This window comes from Xiphophorus hellerii, chromosome 20 (genome assembly GCF_003331165.1).
Source record: "Xiphophorus hellerii strain 12219 chromosome 20, Xiphophorus_hellerii-4.1, whole genome shotgun sequence".
Lineage (NCBI taxonomy): Eukaryota > Metazoa > Chordata > Actinopteri > Cyprinodontiformes > Poeciliidae > Xiphophorus > Xiphophorus hellerii.
The window spans coordinates 12741458-12765269 of record NC_045691.1 but is presented as its reverse complement, the minus strand read 5'-3'; the positions used below and the strand labels follow the sequence as shown (position 1 = coordinate 12765269).

Sequence of the window (23812 nt, the reverse complement as noted above, 5' to 3'; positions counted from 1 at the left end):
ATATAATGCTATTTTTTAAATTCATCTTCACACCATACATAGCATGTTTTCCAAATACATGCTAATTTGGAAAACATGAAAGTGTAAATTATAACAGTACATTTTTTAAAGAATTTACTGAAGTTTGTGAATTTCTTTGAAAGCCCAGTTGACATCATTTTGTGCCAAGTGAATCTTCAAATAATATGTCAATTTGTATGGCCAAATAGCTCTAGTGAATCCCAAATCCCCTATGTCCAAAAGCAAAACTTACAAAGAACATATTTCTGTGTCGTTCCACATCTAGACTGTTTTTCCACTTGTTCACAATATGCTGTGTTCCTAGAAGCAAATATTTAGACATGTAGATGTGAACCAAAGTGAGCTGAGGCTGTGAAACATCTCTTTGTGTCCAGGACTCACCACCTTCCCAAGCTTCTCAGTCATTCAAATGGTAAACCAGCAGAACCAACTCTTAATTCATTGAGCGGCATTAACAGTCTGGTCCAGCTCTCAACACTCCAGCCTGACTCACTGTTTCCCACTACTTTCTCCAGGATGACAAAAGGAAAGTATTTACCATAAGAAAAGAGACAGAAAGAAGAGTTAGAGAGCTGGATGCGGCACGCTTAATCTGTAATCTGTCTCTGACATTTTCTTCGAAGAATTTTGTCTGGGCAACATTTTTTTCTTATGTGATCACCTCAGTTCTTAGGTCTGACTTTCACTCAAGTTTTAAACAAATTAAACAAATAAAATAAATACACAGCATAGCCCCAGATCCTTTCAGACCCAGTGTATGGTGAGGGGCCCTTGCATTGATTTGTGCAGCCACCCCCAACCAAAATTCAACAATTCATGTATGGCCTTTTAACAAAGGTGCTTTATGGTTGCTCGATAAATTTTCAGGACAAGATTTAAATCTTCTCAGATTTAAAATTTTTTGATGCAACACAAAGTGCGTTATTTTTAATCCTCTCATTTTGTTTTCATTTTAATTCAGGAAACATCTAGTGACTTTCACTCAAAAGCTATGTTTTGGGTATAATATGTTGAATTTGAAAAGTAAAGGATGAGCAATGAACTGAAACACATTAGTTAGAAATTGGTCTGTATCATGTAACTATGTGGACAGATCTGTAGTCAGTTATTTTATGCTATTTACCCTTGTATCCCTTGTAAAATATGTACAGAAACTGTCACAATTTTCTGATGGGGAGTGTCCTTAAAGAACATCTGTCAGCTAATATAAAATGTCTGCAGGATGTGAGCGCCTGAATTTCAACTCCATGTTGATCGGTGAAGCCCATGTTAATTTGCAACTGTCTCTCAAACTTCCCCCTAATTACATCCAGTCTCTCTCAGCATGCTCCTCAGCAATAGTCGAATGCAAAGATAAGGACATGTTCTGCTTGGGTGACTTAAGTTATGAGCTACAGAGAGAACAGCGGGATGACTGAGCGATCTTCATGATCACTTAGTCATCTGCATAGGATTTACAGAGCTACTTTAGCCTTTAGAAACCCATCTAAGTGCCAACTGTCAGCCATTCTTTTAAAAAAACAACAAAAAACCCCCACATTTTCACAAACTTGGATTTATATATTAGTTGGCTAAAAGTAAAATTATAATAGTTAATAACTTTCAAATTTATTGACTCCTCAACAGGTCAATTAGCATTATGAAGACAGTGCCAGAAAGAAAATATCCAAGATGGTTATTACTCCACCGGATCACACGGATATGTTAATAGTCATGTGTGTAGGTCTGACACACATGACTTTTCGCATTGCATTATAGGCTGTTAAACGCCTCAGTAGTTTGATAATACCCAGTGATGGGCTTGCATTTGAACTGTCATGGAAGTGATTATACTGTAAATAACGTTTATCTGTGCATGTATGTGTGTGTCACCAGGCCTGACAGCCAAGGGCAGGCAGCCATGACATCAGATTTCTTCCTCTGCATAAGCAGCATTAAGAGGTTAGAGTCTGTTGACATTTCTGATGCACACTTGCTTGGACGATGTGTTGTTAAATTGCTTCCATTAAGAAGAACTTGACGATAATATTATGTTCTGTTAATTACATTCTGGAAATCTTGATTAGTAAATACAGACTGTCATGCAAACATTTTGTGAACCTTAAAGCTGCAGTAATGTTTGTATTATATTCCTACAGGCACAGGAGTCTGCTGGTTCTTTTAAATCAGGACTAAAAACATTTTTGAAAGTTGCAGCTTTTAATCAGTGAACAATTTCGGCTTTGTATTTTAACATCCGTCTCCCTTATTCAGTGGTTTTATTGATTAAACAATTCTAGACAGATTGATCAACTTACATATAAATTGATCAGTATAACTTACATTTCAGCCCTGAGCTGATTGCCCATAATGTATAGTTTCAAAACCAGATTGCTAATCCCAAATTTGCTTTCCCTAAATTCGTTGATCTCTACAAAGGAAGGCCTCACGCACATCAGAGTGCATGCAAATGCTAAAATTTCCATGTATTTAAACAAATTACGGCACATGTATAGTGGCAAACATTTATCCTTCTCTTTCTCAAATGGGGTATTCTCAAACTGTTGTGTCTCACATTCCTGACTTTCTGACATCAGAGATTGGACTGACCACCTGCAGAATCAAAGACAACAATCATCTGCAGCGCCACCATTTGGCTAGGGGTAAACACAGGATGAACTGTGGGAATGAAACAAAACCGCATACTCTCTAAGTTAGACTGCACCATCAAAACCAATTAGCTAAAATACCAAAAAAGTTGGTTAGTAATAATTGAAAGAGTTTTATTGTTGCAATGTCAATTAAGATGTTTCTAATGATTAATGAAAAAGGTCTAAATGATTTTCTACCACTGTCTCATTTCTGTTTAGAAACAATTTTCTTAACTTAATAAAGATTATTTTCATCCTAAATATATAACGGGTATAAATAGTTTATCAATGCAATTAAATATACAGCTCTGAAAAAAATTAAGAGCCCACTTCACAGAACCCCATTGAAAACCTCCTGGTTATTCCACCAAATATTGATTTCTGAACTCTTCCCGAGTTAAAACATTATTATTGTTGTTTCTAAATGAATACAAACTTGTTTTCTTTGCGTTATTTGAGGTCTGAAAGCACTGCATCTTTCTTGTTATTTTGACCATTTCTCATTTTCTGCAAATAAATGCTAAATTTTACTTGGAATTTCAGAGACATGTTGTCAGTAGTTCATAGAAAAAAAAACAATGTTCATTTTACTCAAACATGTACCTATGAAAAGTAAAATCAGAAAAGCTGATAATTTTAAGTGGTCTCTTAATTGTTTCCAGAGCTATATCTATATAAAACTGAAGAATACACAACATGCATTTGATATGTATCTAATTCCCATTTTAAATATATCCATCCAGTCTCACCATGTTCCATTGCAGAACTTGGTTCTAGCAGAGAGTAAGTGAATGCCTCTGAGCTTATAGATGAATCACATTGCTAACACTCCTAGTACATTTGGTGATAAATGTGGCGTAGCAAAATGCCTCAGAGACTGCAAGAGATGGGAAGGATTTATTGGTAGCAGCAATCGCTCTCCCTATTGGGGTTCTCAACTTGTTTTTTTTTTTTGTTTGTTTTCAGGGAAGGGAGTCTGGTTTCAGCTGAAAAATCACCAATATGAGTCTGTGTCATTTTAAAGAAGACATTTTTACTAAAACTTTTCAATGTTTTTCAGTAGCTAGTGCAAAATTCTTAGATTTAAAACATTGTCACCATTAAACACAATTAAATGCAGAATTGCATTTAATTCTACCATTACGCCCTTTTTCAACAACCACTAGGTCTTGTTCAGTGTTGCAGGAGGATATATTCTGAATAGGTCTGTAGGTCATTGCTGTGCACACAGACCCAAAACAAGCGTGCACATGCAAACACTGTCACATTAGGTCAATTCAAAGTCAACAATAAACACATCATGCATCGTGGGAGCAGAGAACAAGCTGCAGAAACCCAGACATGCAGAGTATGAACGTGAAAGCTCGTAACTGAATGATGGCAGTGCCAACGGCTGTGCTGCCTCTTGTATGCGTTGGTTGTGGATAGCCTGATTACCTCGATTTACTTTTTTAGTCTTTGTTTGAATATCAGGTTCACTGGGTCGTTTGGCATGCTCTTTGGTTTTTTGTCACTGTTTGACTTGTACTCTGTGAGAGACATGGTGTGTTGTTTTGTGCGTCACACTATTAGCATTAGAGTTATTTTAATAGCTTTATCTGAGCTACAATGTCAACATACTTTGAATAATAAAAACTATAAAATCCTGCACTATTTGTTTAATTTATTTGAAACATTCCTAACTGCACATTGTGTAGCAATTCAGTGCTTTACTTGATTTGGACAGATCCAGCATGAGTTTGTTGTGGTAAATTGAAACATTTTGATAAATTGATAAACTGATAATAAACACAGCTGTATTAAATAACAATGCAAAATGCTTTGACAAAAGTAAGTGTTTGACTGTCTATAGAAAATGGTAGGAAGTGCAATGCCCTAATATGGATAGCTCCACACGCTTTCTGTGTGAGTGTGTGTGTAGTTCAGCAGCTTGGCAGGGAATGCCAGGCAAGCAATTAAAACTGTTCATTAATGGTTTGTTAGACAACACTCCAGCTAATCCTATCATATGGCAGGCGCCGATAAGGGCATTTGCTTCTCTCGCTGCCTGTCTGTCTGTCACTCTGCTAGCAGCAGATATGCTATCAGTGCCTCGTTGTTAAGATGAACAGAAGAATGAATAATATTCTGACTCAGGCTTAATCAGGGATTCTATCATAGGTGAAGGAAATGCTTGGTAGTGTGCCCCAGATATGATTTTAAACTTTACATTTTGCATTATTGCTGTGCTTATCTAACAGTCTTGCCATTTTAAGCTTCAAAATACTGCACAGCACTTTGTAGAGCAACATATAGGAGCTTTTTCAGATCCAGTGGTCTATTAAGAAAATTATAATATCTTCTGAAAATGTGAGGTTCTGAAAAAATAAGAAATTGTGACAGACTGATTCAGCTGAGTCACAAGAGTAGCATCATAGACTAATGCACAAAACTCTGATGTTTAACAGCAAAATGAATCTTCTTATTCTGTAAAGACGGTTAAATAATAGCAACCCACATTTTGTGAAAATGGTAAAAATTTAGGATGGATGGATGAGTGCAACGTGACATTGTAAACTTGTGATTTTACACCTTCTCAGGATGGATTTTATCCCCACTTGTCTTGTCAATACTATAGTCCATAGTAAGTTGGAACCACAATATTGGGCTAAGAAACCCCTGAACACATAATGTTAAAAATCCTCCCGTCAAGGACAGTTATATATGAAGCAACACTGGCACATGGTCAGGAGATGATGTTAGGCAGCTTCAGCGACATCCACATCCTGACACCCTCGCAGTTTCTGTGCCAATGGGATTAGACAAACTAAAAATGAAGCTGTGTTGCCTTTCTCACATCCAAATAACACTCTGCCCAGTCATCACTGCTTAGGTATGTTCTGAAATAATACCACAGATGTTAATCAGTTTTGGTGTGCTGCCAGAGCTTTGCCAGCATTGTCCCTCAGAAAGCTGGTGCTTAGCTCAGCACAGTGCAGATCTGTAAAAAGGGTTTTACCTTCTGCTTTGTGTGTAAAAGCATTGTAAAAGTTGTCTGTAAGCATGCTTATCCAAGTGAAAAATTATCATGTATCGATACATCAGTTTATCTTTACGATTGCAGTCCTCATTTTGCTCAAAATTGTACTAATATTTTTTTTCAATTGCAGTATTTTTCTGATAATAATTTAATTTCTCATAATTGTTAACCTTCAACCTCCTCAACATTCAGTCACTGTCCACATCATGGTAGCAGTTTCTCATTTCTGCAGACAAATTTCAAATCCTTTTGGACATGCAACAGTTGCTTCAGTAAACATATCTGCTGTTTTATAACATTTTCATTTGTTTGTGTCACATGAGTCAAAATTAACTATACATATGACAGCTAAATAGTCATTCCCTATAAGAATAATACAGAAAACATGTTTATTGGTCAACTTGACCATCCCAAGAGAGAATCTGTGGTCAGTCTTGAAGACTGTTGTTCACCAGTGGAAACCATATAACTCGAGGGAGCTACTCTGCAACTAGTTACTACACATCTCTGATTACAACTGAAGAGAGTAACTGCTCAGGCGTTGCCAAAGGATGAATTGTAGCTGGGACATGTTGGATGTCATCCAGGACGGCTCAGGTTTGTGCAGGTGTCAAAAGGATATTACTGTAGCAACAGAAAAGCATTTTGTCAGATACCATCACCCAGTTTTACAGCTAACATCTTTTGAGGTGATGAGCCTGATTGCATATTCATTTCCACTTATGTAATAAATAGAGCATTAGCATATTACCGAGCAGGTCAGCATCAACAGCAGCCATCTCAGTGAGAGCATTTGAAGTGTTTTTGTATATTTTGAGCTACGGTTTCGATGTACTCAAAAAGTATCATCCATTGCAGAAAGTGAAATGGTTTTATAATACATCCGTTATGTATTATGCTGGGTTATAGTGCTTTAAACAGATGCAGTGAAAATGACACAATGCAGACTTTATAATCTATAGATCTTTATTTAATTTTGCAGAGAACATATATAGCAATCATGCTTTTTCATAGAACACCATCTAAACACATTTATTATATTTTTACATATAATATTTTACATTAGGCCCATATAACAGCTAAAAATATACAAAACAATATTCCCTGACTAGACATTTCTATAACATTTTTATTATTATTATTATCTCTTTATTAGTACTCTATTCTGTTATTGTCATCATTTTTACAGTGGAGAGAGATATGTGCCTTAATTTTTTGAGACAGTATTATTGCAGAAAACAGCAAAAAGTGTCACATTTTTTTCATTCAACATTTAGACAGAATAAAGAAAAACTCAGCGTATACGGACATTTACAGATACATGTATTACACAATCCAGTTTACAACATCATTCAAGAGAGAAACTGCGGTGTGGTAACTTTATACAAAATTCATGGAACCCTTGCATCATTGCACATTTTGATTCATATATCTTAAAAACAAAATAAGCCAGTACAGTTTTAAAGAACGGGAATGATTCAGCCTGGTAGCCTGCTGTATGTAGCTGCCATATTAGCATATTGTCTTGATCCTTCTTTGTCACCTAGTTAGCAGTTTGTGATAACGTTAAAATCCATGTTTGCTTTTATACTGGAATCCTTCACAAAATCAAGTATCATTAGATATGCAACATTTCTCTTTGCTTTATAGTTTGTGTTGTTGGCCTGTGTGGCATGTGCTTGTATGTTTTTATGCTAACAGTATAAAGTCCTCTGATTGATAAAAAGCTCCTCACTCTGACAATTAATGAATCATATATATACACCTTAGTCCAGAAGGACCATTACATAATAGGCATAGGTTACTGGCATCAAGATACATCAACGTTCGCATTACTTTTCTCTCATTGTCTTCCAACTGGTTTAAGAGTCATTTTAATGAGATGCTTGAGAAAGTGCCACAATGAAAGTGCTTGACAGTTACCTGAAAGAAAGCTACAACACTTTTTCCTAAAGACAAATCCAATTGTTTGGAAATATTGCTGGCTGAACAGAACATAGTCTTGAGGAAACTTTGTACTTGTACCGTCTTTTACCTTTGGGCTACTTATAGCATTTGTCTGGTAAAACACCCACGAATTGGATGCTTATGGTGCATTCATTACATGTCCGAAATATAAACTTGGATTGGGATTGACATCAATCCCAGTTTAACAATAGCTCAGGCATAAATTCAAAACACTATGGGATTATGGGATTTGCTCATTGATACTCTCATTAACTAGGATAACTTCTGCTAGCAATAAAGACTAATAAGATTGTTTTGTATTTCTCTATTACAACCTGTAGAATCTCTTTTTGGAAGAGATTTTTTTTTTAATTTTTTTTACCACAACTAATTTCTGGTCATTTAATGTTATTTGCTTGTCAGCCGTACAAGAGTGCTGAGAAATTTTCTGAATGAAAATGAAACATTTAAACCCTGTCCTTAAACCAATCGAGCGGTACCAATAGATAATAATGGATAATTATTTTTTTGCTTGTTAATGTGAGTTTTGAAGATATCACACAACAGAGTTAAAATGCCCATGTCCTGCAGCAGTACTGTTATAGAAAATCTGTCAAGATGATATTTATGAAGTGGTTCGTGTTATAATAGGGAATCACTGATATTATATTTAAAATGTAATCAATATCTTACATTAGTTTGGTGGCTGCAGAAATAGTTATTACTTTTCTATTTAAGAAAGTAATTAGATCATGTGATACTGTTTTTGTTTCAAATATTTGTGTACATTTGTTTATTTGTGTACAGTAATGTCATGCTATTTTCACCCAAACTTGTCATATCATGTCTATTACAGATGATAAGAATAAGAAAGCACAAAATTGAGATCAGGTTTTAAATTTTAGCCCATAGCATCTTATCACAAAGACTTTATACGATTTGCATCTTCATGAATTTTTGGACAGAAAAATGTTTAGGGTTTAGATGACTACATTTTTCTAGATGGAGTAATAATTGTTTCAGTGAATCAAGTTGGTGCCTAAAACAGTTTGGTCATATCTACATTTGTTCCTGAGGAGTGGGTTACTAGACAGATATACAAGTAAACAAGAACAGGCAGAACATCGGTAGCTGTCACAAAAATCCATTTTTCTACCACCAACGCTGGGTGCCTGTCAAGGCAGCATGCAGCAACTGCTTCACTCAGTACTTTATCCTCACTTAACCATCCCTCAGTTACTTAAAAATATGCATTTTTCAAACAACTGCTCTCAAAATGGAACTAAAGAGGGATTGGCTATACCATAGATGACTATAGAATGGCTATGCCTTTCATATTAGAGGCTTTAGTCCATAGAATAACCTTGTGCTTGTACACTGATGCTGTTTTATTTTTCCTAACTATTGCTTTTCTGCATCAAAAGGGTGCATTATTGAATCCATATTTAGTCTGCAGGTAAAACACCTACACAAATTGTTCAAACTATAGCAAGCAATTTGGTCCTTCTCACGTTCACATATAGAAAATAATCTAAAAAATGACCCTAAACGGAGATTCAGACAACATACAAATTATATGTTCTTTAGAAAACAAATAAAACAGTCATAACAGTCTTGCTAAGTATCCTATATAAGTTATTTTTGCTGTTGTCACAGGTTTCAGTCATGCCAAAAAGAAGTATTCAAAATACCACAAGGTACTTGTGCTTTTCTAATGTAGCCCCCAACAAGAGTAGTAAACATTTCCAAAGAGGTGCAGGATTCTGCAAGGGAGTGATAGTCTGGCTAAGATATAATTTACACATACAAACAGATTTGGCCTTACCTGTTGCACATTCCCATATTGTCTTTGCTTGAAATTGATCTATATTAAACTTTTAATCCATAAAACTTTAGCTTTTTATTTAACAGCTACACTGCATTCATTTAAATAAAATAGATTTTACTCACAATTTTCTTTGTACAGTATTTTGAGAGTAGTTGATTATGTTAATTTTCATAGTGATATTATTGAATCAGTGAGGGCCTTCAGATTTAAATTATATATCTTCAATATACAGTAGTTCTCTAAGTCACATTTTCTTTTTCTACGAAGGCTAAACTTTTGCATAATGAAATTCAAAATATCACAACAACTTTGCTGGGTTTTTTTTCTTCTTCTTCATAAGTTTTATATCTCTGTATTATAAAAATAAAGAAACAGAACAACCCCCTTTAAAATAACTGTGTAATCAGGTTGGTTTCACATGTCCCCAGGAGGTAGGTGAATAAAAGCAGACGTAGAAGTCTAGTGGTTGTTCCCAACCTTGATTACGGTGCAGCGCCGGTCTGGCCGTTCAAACAGAGAGGCAGACAGAGCTTAGTTATTTCTTTTTAGATGTAGGCTTCCTCATTGGCAGGGTTTTGATTCTGGCTTTCTGCCTGCTGATCTGGACCATTTTCCTGAGTCTTCACCAGAACCAGAGGTTTGATCATCATGCGCAGGCGCTGAGAAGAAGATCAGAGGAATTAAAAAACAGTTTCTGCAGACATGATTTATATCATAGTAGATGTAAGAGTGGATATAAAGTCTTCACACTTGATGATTGATTTAAAAAAAAAAACCAATATAACCTATTTCATCAGACCATAAATCATTAGCCTATGTGCTTCTCTTGAAGACTTTTTGTTTTCTCTTTTGTAAGTACATTTTTATTAATCAGAATTGCATGTATATGTGACATAATTTATGTTTGGCTTACAGGTCAGCGTTGTGGTTGAAACAATGACAAAAAGTTCAATATGGATGTGTTAATTCTTTTCTACACAGTAAGAAGGTCAATTCACATTGGCTCCACAGCTGCAATCATAAGGAGGATGTCAGTGTCCAAAAAATGTACCAAATTATCAAAAAACTTGAAGTTTTCCAAGTTGGACTGCACACTTCTACAGTCACTTTAATGAAGTGTTTGTGAAACTAAGTGTTGGCCTGAAAGCAGAGCAGCATTCAGCTGCCTGATTGCTACAATTACACAATCAGCCATCAGCTGGTACAGCACGATCTGACAGCTGCATTTCGCCTCTGATAGCCTCTTTTGCAATGCCTGCAATTATGGTACATTTACTCTTACAGAATCCATAAGCTATATATGTCACTGGGAGCTGTATTCTGTACATTGTGCAGGAGTAGACATCAAGCCAATAATGCAAATGCTGAGCTAAAAAAGTTTTGTCTGTTATTGATTAGGACAGTCGGATCAATGAAATAGGGCTCCATCACGGCAGATGGTTTTCTAATAGCTCAGTGGCTGTTGAAACAGAAAGCTATAAAAAACTGCTTTATACAACCAATCATTTTTCTTTCACTAATCCTTTTATCACAGTAACACTCTTCATTTCAATTTATTATTTCTCTATCAAGCATGCTTGTGAGTTTGTTCATTAAAAATCACTGAATCATGGTGCCAGAGTTTGGTTTTAATCCTCTGAAGAAAATAAGACAAAGTAAAGCTCAGCATTTTTTTCTTTTACAATTGGGTACCCTTTTGGCTTCATGTCAACAAATTAATTCTTACTGTTGATTCTAGATGAATAGATTCCAGTTTGACTTTGTGGTAACAAATGTGACTGGGTATCTCTGCAAAGATTATGCTTTTGTATAAAATCTTTAGAGCTTATTTTGTCTTAATATACTAATATACAGTAAGTTAAAGTGGGTTTATTAAAAAAAAAACTATCTTGTACAACCAGTAATCCACTAGGAACTGACGACACCATTTTCTTGGCTGCAGATTTCAGAATTATGCAAATATTCTGGGCCTAATTTGCAGCTTTATTCAAACAGATGTATGGCGCACTGAGTTTAAATAGATAAATTCAAAAGAAGATACATATGGTGATAACGTCTTACCTCTTTGTAGGTGCCTTTGAGTGTCAGGAACATGTAGCCCATGTAGCCTGGGATGAGAATCATGGATGATAGGGCCATCAACCAACCAACTCCCTGGCCCCAGCTAGGGAACACATAATCTCCCATAGTAAGGGGAACCATCTGCACTGCACTGAACAAGAACACTCCCTGGAGAATAGAGGGACAAAAAAATATATCTCAGCATCTTACATTGATAGACATTTTGTCCATTATATCCCATTTTCCCAATAACTCTGACCAGCTTTCATGTAAAAAGCATCCACAGTGGACACAGCATGTATAGGTTTATCTTTATCTTTCTTATAAAACAACAACAACATAGGGAAATTTGGGGATGTAGCATGACAAAATGTGTAAAGATTCAAATACATACTCTTAAACTGCAATGGTTTATTGTTAAATATTACAACAGGTAACACTTACAGCCACAATGAGAGGAGTGAAAACAACCCAGCAGGCCTTCCACCACAGACAGGGCCTGTAGCCAACCATTTCCTCAATGTTGTCAAAGAATTTATTCACACCTACATGTAAAAAATGAACAAGATAAAGATGTTTTTTTCATAATCTTTATATGACTTTTGAGACTTGAGTCATTTTTACATGCATTATTAAAAAAAAATGCTCACCATAGAACCATGAAATTGAGATACACTCAAAGAAGACCAGGAAAAGCAGGGACATTCCACTCGCTGAGTAGTAGTCAAAGAGCTTGAACACATACAGTCCACCCTGCAAATTAAGAATGAAACAAAGATAATGAGACAAATAGGAAATTGTAAACATAAACATAAAATGTAGCTGTATTTATGTGTAGGACAGTCTCAAACTAGGTCTGGAGGAATAATGGAGTGTAAAATCTGAGCTTACAGTAATGACTATGGCTGTGGGAAAGCAGTGATATATTTGTATGGATTTTTTCAGTGTCTTACTTGTAAGAGATCTATTATTGTGGTCATTTATTACAAACAGAATAGTTTGTTAGTGTACATTGCCAAAAGTGGTTAATTTCCTTTTAGAATCAAGTTCTGTAGGAACAGAGGGATGATTTAACCTCTGAATTTTATGCATAGCTACAATAATTTTCTGTGGTGAAATATTATTTGTATTTTTTCATGTATTCATTTAAAACACTGTTGTATGACTAGGACTCCAGACTCCAATTACCATGGTTCAAGTAGACCATAAACCGTAAAAGACAGTTCAAAACTAAAGTCAATACTAAATGACAATGTAACTATTAGTTTTAAAAACAGAAGCTTGAATAAACAAGATAGCAGAATAGTGATCTCAGACTAGTAACAAAATCACTCTAATCTTACGACTGTAAGATTTGCGTTATTCCAGACTCCTTTTTGGCTTTGGAAATGTAATAAATTGTATTCCGCCTTCTACAGCTTTCTGGGTAATGGCTGTCGGGAATGCATATACTGACAACTTGGACAGTGATTATCTATTATTTTCCTCAAATTCTCTCTGACTGCAGATAGACTCAATGATAGATACTGTCAATATTCTAAGAGTACTGTACTTGGAACTCTGATTGGTCAGTTGCTGACAAGTGCCCTGGAATGATTGATGGAGGATTGCTCTACATCAGCATGTGGGCAGAGACGGCAGTCATGTCAATTGTTTGGTACCTTTTATTAACCAATTTTTTCTGGAAAATTCAGCTTTATGGAAATTGATTACCAAAGATGAAAGCCATCTTGAGGCTGTGAGGTGAAGATTAAAGCAAACAAGCAGTTTTTCATTATTGGAGATGAAAAAACAATATTGTCACAGAATACCTATCCAACCATCCATCCAACCATTGGTTATCTGAGATCAGGTCAATGGGGTAGTAAGTCTGTTGGGAAACCTAAATGTCCACTTCCCCAACAACACTCTCCAATTCTTTCTGATCTGTCCCTAGGCATTCCTAGGTGAGAAGGGATGTATCGTCCCTAAACCTGAGTGTCTTTGTGATTCTGCCCTGGGATTCCCCTTCAAAAGAAAGAATACCTAGGAGGCATCTTAAGTCCCCCTTCTGGATGAATGTAATCCATACCCTATATCCAGAGTCATGTTTTGAAGCAAGCTCATTTCAGTCACTAAAATCCAGGTTCTCTATCTTTTGGTCATAACCCATACTGCATGACCATAGGTGTAGGTTGGACTGTAGCTACAAGTAAATCATGGTCTGCGTTCCTGGATCAGTTCTTTCTTCACCATGGCAACCCATCATCAATGTAGATGAGCTGTTAATCCTTCCATCCATCTCTTGCTCCATCCCATTACCACTTGTGAACAAGACACCAATATTCTTAAACTAATCCCCTGAAGGCGTACACTGATGCCTAAACTGGAAGGAAGTGTTCACCTTTTCCTGGATATGATCCATGGTCTCAAACAGAAAATATCATTCTAGCTAATTCAAACTTGGATGCAGCAAACTTTAGTGAATGTCTAAGGTTTTAAGTTGAAGATGCCAACAGGACCAAAAAGCAAAATGCCAAAATGAAACCCCAGAGGTTGCCTAACCAGACACTCTTCTCTCCACAACTATCCTTTCAAATCCTGCCAGTGAACACCACAAACAAGATCAGTGCCAACCCTGGTTGAAGCCAGCCTGCACTTGAAACAAGCTTAACATTGTGCTAATGATGCAGTTCTTGTGTTGATTGAAGGACAACATCCAGAGTCAGTACCCTGTTCTCTGATAGGACCCATTACAAAATGTCTGGGCAGACACAGTCGAATGGCATGTCAAGGTCCATAAAACTCCTCTGGACCAGACAACCAAACTCATCTTAACCCACTTGTTGATTCCAAAAGGGTTAATTTCCAGGTCACTCTTCAACAACCAGAAGAAAGACCACAATGACACTACTGAATCAAAGGCTTGTCCACTTTCTCCAAAGACGCTGAAGACATCCGTCATTAATGAAAACACAATAATATTTACACCTTCAGTATCTTGGTTTAAATCTTGTTAGCTTGTTGCCTGGAAGCTTTTTAAATACCAGAGCAACCTCTGCACTGGTGAAGATTCCCACAAGTCCTTTTATCATACCCTTTCCTAAAGGGATATGATGGCATTGTGAATGAGGCCTATCAAATAAGTATTCCTTTTACAGCTTGACAATACCCAGGTCTTCAGTTCACCATTCCAAGGTAATAGAACATGATGGTAGTATTCATCTTTCTATTCAACTTGCCAAACAATACTTCAAAAATCTTTCCTAGGCCAAATGAAAGTCATTTTGCAATGCATCTTCAACTTCCTTGAAAACTAAATTTTCCATACTTTTAACCACAAAAATCACACTTCTGCTGCTCATCGGCTATGTCTCAATTTGTTCAGAAATCTAAGAGTAAAAAAATCCCAAAGGCTTCCCTCTTCAGCTTCATGGTATCTAATACTACTGGTGGCTGTCAAAAGCTCCTGTGGTCTCTAAAGTCTATAGTTCATGAAAGCTACATCTGCAATATGGAGATCCTGCTCAAGGCCAGTTTCAAATCCTCAACTTTTCCTGGATTACTTTGAGAAACTCTCCAGAATGAGTTGAGAATGTCCTAAAAAGGACTTACTACCAGATATTCCCAGTTCACCCATCTCACCTATTTGAGTGTGTCACTGGCAGGTAGTGACCAGCTGACAACAATGCCCTCACTCAAAGGTATAGCACATAGATATCAATATATAACTGCAAAAGACAAGACAAAAATTTTACAAATTCTAAAACAAATCTTGTGTTAAAATCATTGTGCGTGTCCAGTTCCTAGAAGCTCAAAAAGAAAACATCACTTGTATTATAATCTGGGCGGTCATTCCTCAGATTCACAGATCTTCAAGCAACCCCATTGTTATCCACTAAAGCTACCCAGGAGCTCAACCGAATCCCCAAACGGTATCCTTTGCAAAACATCATTCAGAAACTTCAAGAAGACTGAGTCATTTAAACAACTGTTTGGTTCACACACAACAACAGTCAGTCAGGACCTTCCCTCTTTCAAGTCAAAGACACACAGAGGTAACAGTCTCTCTCTCTCTCTTAGTGGGGAAAACGCTAACAAAGAGGCACTCACTGGTGCATTAGCATTGGCGCTGCAGCACAGATAACAGCTACAGGAAATGAGAAAAATAGCCGTTTAAAACTTCAATAAGACCTAATAAATGCCTTACTACACATGAAACTCTTTAAAAGTTAAAGAGGAAAACTGTAGCTTGTCTTTCGGAAATCATAAAATGTACAATTAAGAAGTGGTAATATTTATGTGAACAGCCTTGTACAGTATTTCTGTTAGAATCAATCTCATAAAAAATAGAAACATAGAGGAAACTCACGCTTGATCACGGGGAATATTTACCTGTGTGATGTTGGACAGGCCAATAATATAAGAAACAAGGCAGACGACAGCGATGAAGATTTCTCTACGCTTTCGGAGGATGTGAGGAAACTCATCAACCAGTGCAGTGATGAAACCTTCCACAGTGCAGAACTGTAAAGTTTGTAGAGTCATTTTAAAACTGTGTCACTTAACACACTGCTGTCACAGTAAAATCATTGCAAAGGTTTTAGTGCACATATGAAAACACTACAGCAAAGTACAAGGATAAGTAGCAATAATGAAATTCTGTGACATGAGGTCAGAATCATGTAATGAGTTAGAGCTTTAAAAAACTATTTTAGCTAAATACATATTGGAACGGTCCAAAAAACAGACCATATTTATTGGATTATTTTCACCTGGCTGTCGATTCCCAGCATCAGCAGCATGGAGAAAAACAATATGGCCCAGAGAGGAGAGATAGGCAGCTGGGTGACGGCTTCAGGATATGCCAAAAATGCCAGGCCAGGTCCTGATGTAAGATAAATTACTGTTAGCTCAAATATACAGTGGGAAATTTATTAAACATATGTTATTGGTATCAATAAAGAAGAACTCTTGCAAATGTTAAGCAAATGTAACAATACAGAAAAAATATAAATTAATAAAATAAAACTTAATAAAATATATAAATAGAAGTTGCTCTTTAAATAAATATCTTGGGAGAAAATTCTACTTAATTGTCCAACAACCATAAAAGACTCAGAGTATTCCTGTTGAAATTAGCCATTCTTTTAATAAATACCCCAGTATTTCTTTTTGGTTGTAAATTTAGAAAATTCAGTGAAATTTCTTTTCATATATATATATATAATCTTGTCCTTGTGTCTATTGCTATTTTGTTGTATTGTCTATTGTTGTATTTCAACACTGATTGCAATTACCTGAGGCCGCCACATCAGCAATTGGCCTCTTTGTTACATTAGCCATGAATCCCACAATGGAAAAGATGACAAAGCCGGCGAACATACTGGTGAAGGAGTTGATGCAGCAGACAATGATAGAATCTCTGCAGGGGAGAGACGGAGCACAGGCCATTGTTATGGCTGTATCAATTCCTTATCACCCCGTCACACATTGGAGAGAAACATTTGAGGGGAAAGGAGGAGGGAGAAGTCGAAAGCCATTTTGCGTCCTGCAGAACCACAGCATACCGTTTGTGCTAACCTCCTTTTAAATTTTTTTTTTAAATAGCAGTGTGCTTTAATATTGTTCAATATGTGCACTTTTGCCCCTGACCAGTCTTTATTCTTTAAGCTGACTATGGATGAGACATAAAATGAGTTACATATTGTTTAATTGTAAAAAAAAAAACAAACAAAAAAGAAACAAAATAAATTAAAAATGAATCCTGTGTAGTCAATTGCCCTAATAAAAATAAAAAGAAAGGTTTTTACTGTGGAGTTGACACAAAAACAACAAATTGGAGACATTTGCATTATTTCTGTAAAAATGCCATGTGGGTGATCAGAACTGTATATTTGCAGTGATAAATGAGCCTGAAAGGCAGCATACTTGTGTCACCTACCTGTAGACATTATTATTGAAGGGATTGTAGCTGCCAAGCGCAATCAGAGAACCTAATCCCAGACCGTAGGAAAAGAAGATCTGCGTGGCAGCATCGAGCCATACCTGACACACAGGGATTAGAAAATATGCCAGTCACTGTGTATAAACAAATATCTGCACATATTTTTGTGTTGAAGCATGTTTTCTATATTATTAGCTTGAGGAATTGATATTGAAATGCCCATTATTTTGTTTAAACAGTAATAGGAAAAAAAACTCCACTCTCATCACGCTGTTCTCACGTCTTCTCAATATTAAAAGCGTAGCATTATCTCAATAGTGACATTCACACGTGAATTAATTAAACATTGGCTACGTATCCATTGAATTTAAACTAACCAGCAACATTTATGTTTAACTTTTGACTGCATTGTATTGTGTGCACTGATCTGTATCCACTGTGGTTTTGAGAAGTACTTACCATAATGCAAACATCACAGTCAAATACTGGGGTTGCATCTGACAGAGCAACACAAATTTGTGGCAGCTCTGAGTAAAACTCTTTTTTAAACTTTCTTGCCATTTTTTTCTAAATTTGTGATTAATGGAGAGCACAAAAAATGTTCCGTCATAAATTTTTTCCACTAAAAACGGAGAATTATACAGAAGTTAATCCACTCTTATTGAGTTTGTTTTATAATTTTGTAACTTCTGAAGTTAGCTGTTTCAACTTTTTTAGGGGAACCAGTGTAAAGGGGATGGATATGAATGCATGTTACTCTTTTCATGTTTTTTATTTAGAAAACCACGTATCATTTTCCTTCCACATCACACATTATGTTCTACTTTGTGTTGGTTTGTCACAAAAATTCCCATTGTAAGGCGACAAAAATGTCAAAATATTTTGCATAGCACTGCATCTGCAAAAATTCCATTAACATATCAGCACTTTGAATGTTCTTCCATAAAAAGACATCTCTGTAGTCTACCCACAACTTTGGAAATTTTATGTCCAAAGAGTGAAACGCATCCATTTTCTGGCACAGCTCAATCCGCTGGAGCCTCCTGTGCTGCAGTTTATGTCACATAGCTGTATCTTTCTCAACACAAGTCAAAAGGCTCACCTCAGACTCTTTGAGTTTCTGGAAGTCTGGTGTGATGTAGAAGAGAATCCCGTCAATAGCTCCAGGCAGAGTGACGCCACGGCAAAACAGGATGAACAGCATAAAGTAAGGGTATGTTGCCGAGAAGTAGACAACCTGTGAGACACGTCACTGTTAGAGCAATCGCTATATTCTGTGAACTACAACTACATGTTGGATTGAGTATATTTGTTCTGCAAAAAAGCAATTTAGCTCAAATTGTCAATTTACTGTTACTGTGGCACCATTCCCACAGCACTGCACAGTGTCCCAGTCAGCCCTTCCTCTGAGACAAAATGACCTCAGGATGAGTAGGTTCAGCACACTCCCAGTGCACTTTCATCCTTGTTATCTGAGCCAATTTTACGCCTGTGCATTCAACTTAACAACTTCATTAAAATGGAGAGGACACTGACTTTTTTGTAAATAAGCAAATATGTTCAATTGCTTGAATTAAAGAGCTTTCCTTTTGTTATTTAGTAGTTTTTAATGTACTGTATGCCAATGACAAAAAACTACACCAATAAGCAGTAAAGCATGTTTTTAGGAACATATTTCAAAAGTAATCCTTGATCTTTACTGCAGACTCTGATATTCTGGAACTGTCTGTTTGTTTAGCCCACAGGTGTCAAACTCCAGTCCTCAAGGGCCGGTATCATGCAGATTTTAGATGTGCCACAGGTACAAAATGCTTAAATGAAATGGCTTAATTACCTCCTCCTTGTGTAGATCAATTCTCCAGAGCCTTGCTAATGACCTAATTATTCTATTCAGGTGTGGTGCAGCAGAGGCACATCTAAAAGTTGCAGGACAGTGGCCCTTGAGGACTGGAGTTTGCCTCTTTGTATACTCACTTTGCCTGTCCAGCTGACCCCCTTCCAGATACAGAAATAGACGAGCACCCATGCAATGGCGAGAGTGATGGCCAGTGGAATCCTGACCTCCCCAGGTTTTTCCAAACCGTCCGTCAGCTGGTGCATGTTGCGTCTGCAGCGAAAAAGCAAAGTGGCCATATTGTTATGCAGAAGAGTAACATGAATTTCATACATGCAGAAATATGCATGCATGCATCTTGGTATTTAGAGATTTAACTTTCCCCCTGAATCTTTTCAGAAGCCCCAAAATCTTTTTTTTTTTTGCATTTTGTATTGTTTGTATCTGTTTTGAAGTTACTTTTTTTTTTATTTCTCATAATGTCTTGAAGCAAATTCTCTACTCAAGGATCTGGTACATAGCATGCAAACTGCTACATCAGCCTATCTCTGATCCCTAATCTGACCCTTCCTTACCCTCACTGGCAGGCAGTGACCTTATCGGATTTAATTTGTTCACAACATTTCAGACTGTGGCGACTCAGATGTCCAACTTACTCCCAGAACTCCACCACAGCACTGGTGAGGTTTGTCGTGTCCGCGATACTGTAGTTAGTGTAGCAGCGATCTGTGTTCCAGGCATTGCCACATGTCTTCCATGGCAGGTCCTGAAAATGAGGAGAAGAAAAAAAACACATAGAGACAGGGAGAAAGCTCTTTTTTTCCTCGAACCCGCTCCCATCGCTGAGTCCCATTCTCAGTCTTGGCTGTCAGGCAGCCAAGACTGAGATGCTCATTCGGGACATTGAGATTTCATGGTTTTCTCAGTGGAGTGAATGCTTCATCGCAGAATGCATTTATCAATACCTTGTGTGAGGCGCTAATTATGCGGGAAAGGAAGTAATAAAAGTCATACTCTGTTAAAGGGTTGTGCAGCCTTACATAAGAGGTTCTGGCAAGCAGCCTGCCACATGACTAAAGTAAATTACAATGTAAAGATACATTAAAAAGAACAGCTATGCTTTGAATGACATAAAGGGAGAGGGTGTCATGATTTTACAGAGTGAATATACTCACAGTGGTGAAGGAGTTGTACAGATAATAAATAGCCCAAGCAATGATTACAATGTAATAGATATTGAGCCAAAAAGATAGAACAGCAGCAGCCAGACCCACACCTGGAACACAAAATACAGAGATAATGTTAAGTCTATGTTAAAAAAAGAGAGAGAAAAAACACTAAAAGTAGCTTGAAAGATAAGGTTTTACATTATCTGACCTCTATTCAATTCAGTTTATTTTAATTCAGTTCATTGAAATTAATGCATTCTTATGATAATGTTTGATGAAAAAAAGCCACCTGAAGACATTTTATAAGACAAACAGATTCAATTTGTATGCAGAAATATATACTCACTACCAACCAATATAATAAAATCAAACAAAGATTCAATTTCAATTACATGCATTCCAATCGCTTCTTTGTCATAACACAGTGAAAGCAAACTGTTTAGAATATAAATTTTCTACATAGGAACATAACAATCACATGTTAATAATGAAGCTCCAACTAATAATAATACTTCAACCGGTTAGTTATGTATTTTATTACCTTTGAACATTGGGGCCAGCTTCCACACTCCCAGACCTCCAATAGAAGTGTATTGACCGAGAGCCGTCTCCAGAAAGAACAGGGGCATGCCAGCAAATACCAGCGTCAAAAAGTAGGGAATCAAGAAGGCCCCTGGATGAGAGGTGAGAAGCAAAAGTGTGTGAATCATGAAATTAATATTCACTATAATCCAACATGTTACTTGGAAGAGGGAGTATTTGGTTTCAGGCTGCACCCAGAAAAGCGCGCAGATTTTCTTTTATTTCTGCTTGTGCGCAATTACGCACGGCGTTGTTGAGAAGATACACTTAAGATCTCTTTTATTTCAAACCCTCCAGAATCAGACTCTCGATCTTTGGTCGCGTCACCTTTACGTTCCGTTTTGGTGTTTGTTGAAAATAGTGAAATAATTCCTGATTACCTCCGCCGTTTTTCCCACACAAGTAAGGAAATCTCCACACATTTCCCAGTCCGATTGCGTATCCGACACAAGAGAGGAGAAAGTCAAATTTCCCAACCCACGTTTCTCTCTCGGGTATGTCCTTTTTCGTCTTCTGCACCTTCACCACCAGTGTTTTGGGTTTGTCATTTGGCGTGGTGCTGGGCGCGTCGTTCACGGTCTCGGTTAAGACGTGTCCGTCCGAGGCTTTGGTCCCGTTTGTGGCCATAATGACGGTCTGTGTTGGAAGGTCCTGACCAACGTAGAGGTGGTGGTTTCAGCACCAGTCCAGACAGAGCGCGGCGTATCCGTCCTGCACTATAGTAGTCCCCAGAGAAAAGCCGTGAGAAAAGGGATGACTGAGGGTCTGAGAGCGATGAGGTACGGCGGCGAGGCAGAGACCCTGAAAACAAAAATGAACTGGTTAAGATACTTTTTTCTTTTCTTTTTATCACAAAAAGGGAAATTTTGATTTTTATGTAAAATGTTATAAGTGTGCTCTCTTCTCATTATATATATATATATATATAATTATTATTATTATTATTTTACTTTATTTATTTATTTTTAAAAACCTGCCGCACAGTAAGTGAACCTCACCGGGATCAAATAAGGACTCATCCCACAGCAAGAATCACTTCTGATGGCCTGAAGTGGATCCGTGTTAGAAGAAATTTAGAGCCCTGCTCTTGTCCTTGATTCATTGTGCTCTACATTCAATGGCCCACTTCCCAGTGCTCTGGTACGACAGCAGAGCAATTAAACACATTTAGGAGTCGCAGTCGCAAAGTCCACGTCTAATGAATCACCTGGAGAGGCTAATAACTCTCCATAGAGGCTACACCTTCAACAGAACTCTTTTATCCATCCATTCACCATACAGGTTTATTCCCTAATTAATCTGTATAATTTGATGCCCCAAAAACAACATCCGGTCTTTAGAATAAAAAAAACATATATGCGTTTAGATTGGATATTTTATTTTCATATTCAAAATACATTTTAAATAACAGGAGTAAAAGGAAGGATGAAGCGCTCTCGAGCGCTCTCCGCTTAGTGCGTAATTGGAGCGGCGTGAAGTAACGTAGGTCTTAAATGTTTCTGGTTGCCTTAGAGATGCGTTTCATTTAGATAAAAACATATATGAAGTTATTGTAGCTTCAAATTTATGTAAAATGTGCATATAAGACGCACAAACTGGTTGTTAGACCGACATTACCGCACAGTTTCTCTGCGTAATACTCACTTTTCATTTTATATTTCACGTTAGAGACATAAGTCATACATTTAAAAAAAAATAAAAAATAGTCATGGTAAAATTCGTCTGCCTCCAAAGAAGAGCAGCCGCAAATCTGCATGCTTTGCCAAATGTATCGCAACTGAACGTGACGATGTCCTAACACATCGCTTCTGAATAACATTCCAAATATATATTTTTTCAAATATTAAAACAAAACACATTGTTTTGATAAGAATAGGGTACTTACAGTGAAATTACAGCTTGTTTGTGCGGTTGTTTCCCACCGGGGAAATATCCAATGTTCCCACCAAAAAAGTTACTTCCTTTTACTTGTGCTCGGCGAAACCAAGGTGGAAACTTTGCATCCGTCGTCAAGGAGCAGACATTTGATCCTGAAGGAGGGAGAGGATGGTGGATAAGTGCGTGTTTGAGAGCGAGGTGCTGTCCTTAAAGGAGTGGTGCTGAAAGAGAGGCAGGGAGAGAAGACGGGGAAAGGAGCTGCCGCCGTTTGAGTTGAAGAGAGCAGGGACGTAACATGGAGCGCAGGGTTCTCACTCTCATCTACATAGCGTCAATGTCACCTCAAAGTCGACCCACCCCAACTCCAACATTTCCGCCACTGAGATGGCAGCGGGTTTGAGAGAGGAGCATCCTCTTGTCTCAAGGTTTTATATCCTTACTGATGCAGCCTTTTTTTTTTTACACCAGGAACTTCTCTCTCTGTCCCACCCTCTCCTTTCAGACCCTCAAAGGCCCAACTGATGCATCATGTGGACTTTTAAGGTTGCCTAAAATACCCCCTGATTAAATAACATCAAGTTTAAAGATACTTGCAAGTCATGTATTTTTTCACTCAACAACTGTTCATTGATATCAAAAGCCCAGTTTGCAATAAATAATGAATATATACTGCAGGATTCCCCAAAAACACAAATTTTTCAAAAGCTCAATTTTTTAAAAAAAATCACTGTTTCTACGTTGTAATTCTTGGATGACAATACAAGAGGCAGCCAAATATGGTGGATTTTTGATAGATCTATAGAGAGACAAAGCAAGTTGAGTTGCTGGGTTTACATTTCTGGATTTCTACCCGTAGCTTATGATGGATACTGCTGTAAATACCAAGCTAACACAAATGTCATATTCTGATAATGTCC

General features: G+C 37.1%; 1 protein-coding gene across 1 annotated transcript; it reads right to left on the bottom strand.

The window, feature by feature from the left end:
- Positions 1 to 6615: 6615 nt before the first annotated feature.
- Positions 6616 to 23322, bottom strand: slc6a1b (solute carrier family 6 member 1b). Its single transcript, XM_032548833.1, has 15 exons — positions 22903 to 23322; positions 21398 to 21818; positions 20977 to 21108; positions 20442 to 20542; positions 19923 to 20032; positions 19407 to 19539; positions 18535 to 18669; positions 17430 to 17533; positions 16786 to 16910; positions 16261 to 16373; positions 15881 to 16012; positions 12157 to 12259; positions 11951 to 12051; positions 11507 to 11674; positions 6616 to 10104 (listed from the first exon to the last, which is right to left on the bottom strand). The coding sequence occupies exons 2-15, from the start codon at positions 21642 to 21644 to the stop codon at positions 9991 to 9993; spliced, it is 1818 nt and encodes a 605-aa protein (XP_032404724.1). The 5' UTR covers positions 21645 to 21818; positions 22903 to 23322; the 3' UTR covers positions 6616 to 9990.
- Between the last annotated feature and the right edge of the window lie 490 nt (positions 23323 to 23812).

What these genes read in the sequence shown, in the direction of transcription:
- slc6a1b (XM_032548833.1), bottom strand. Translation starts at nt 21,644, where the DNA reads ATGGCCACAAACGGGACCAAAGCCTCGGACGGACACGTCTTAACCGAG. An exon ending in AGAAACTCAAAGAGTCTGAG is followed by an intron (nt 17,534 to 18,534) that starts GTGAGCCTTTTG and finishes CCTGTGTGTCAG; the next exon opens with GTATGGCTCGATGCTGCCAC. An exon ending in GCCTGTCCAACATCACACAG is followed by an intron (nt 12,260 to 15,880) that starts GTAAATATTCCC and finishes CTTAATTTGCAG; the next exon opens with GGTGGACTGTATGTGTTCAA.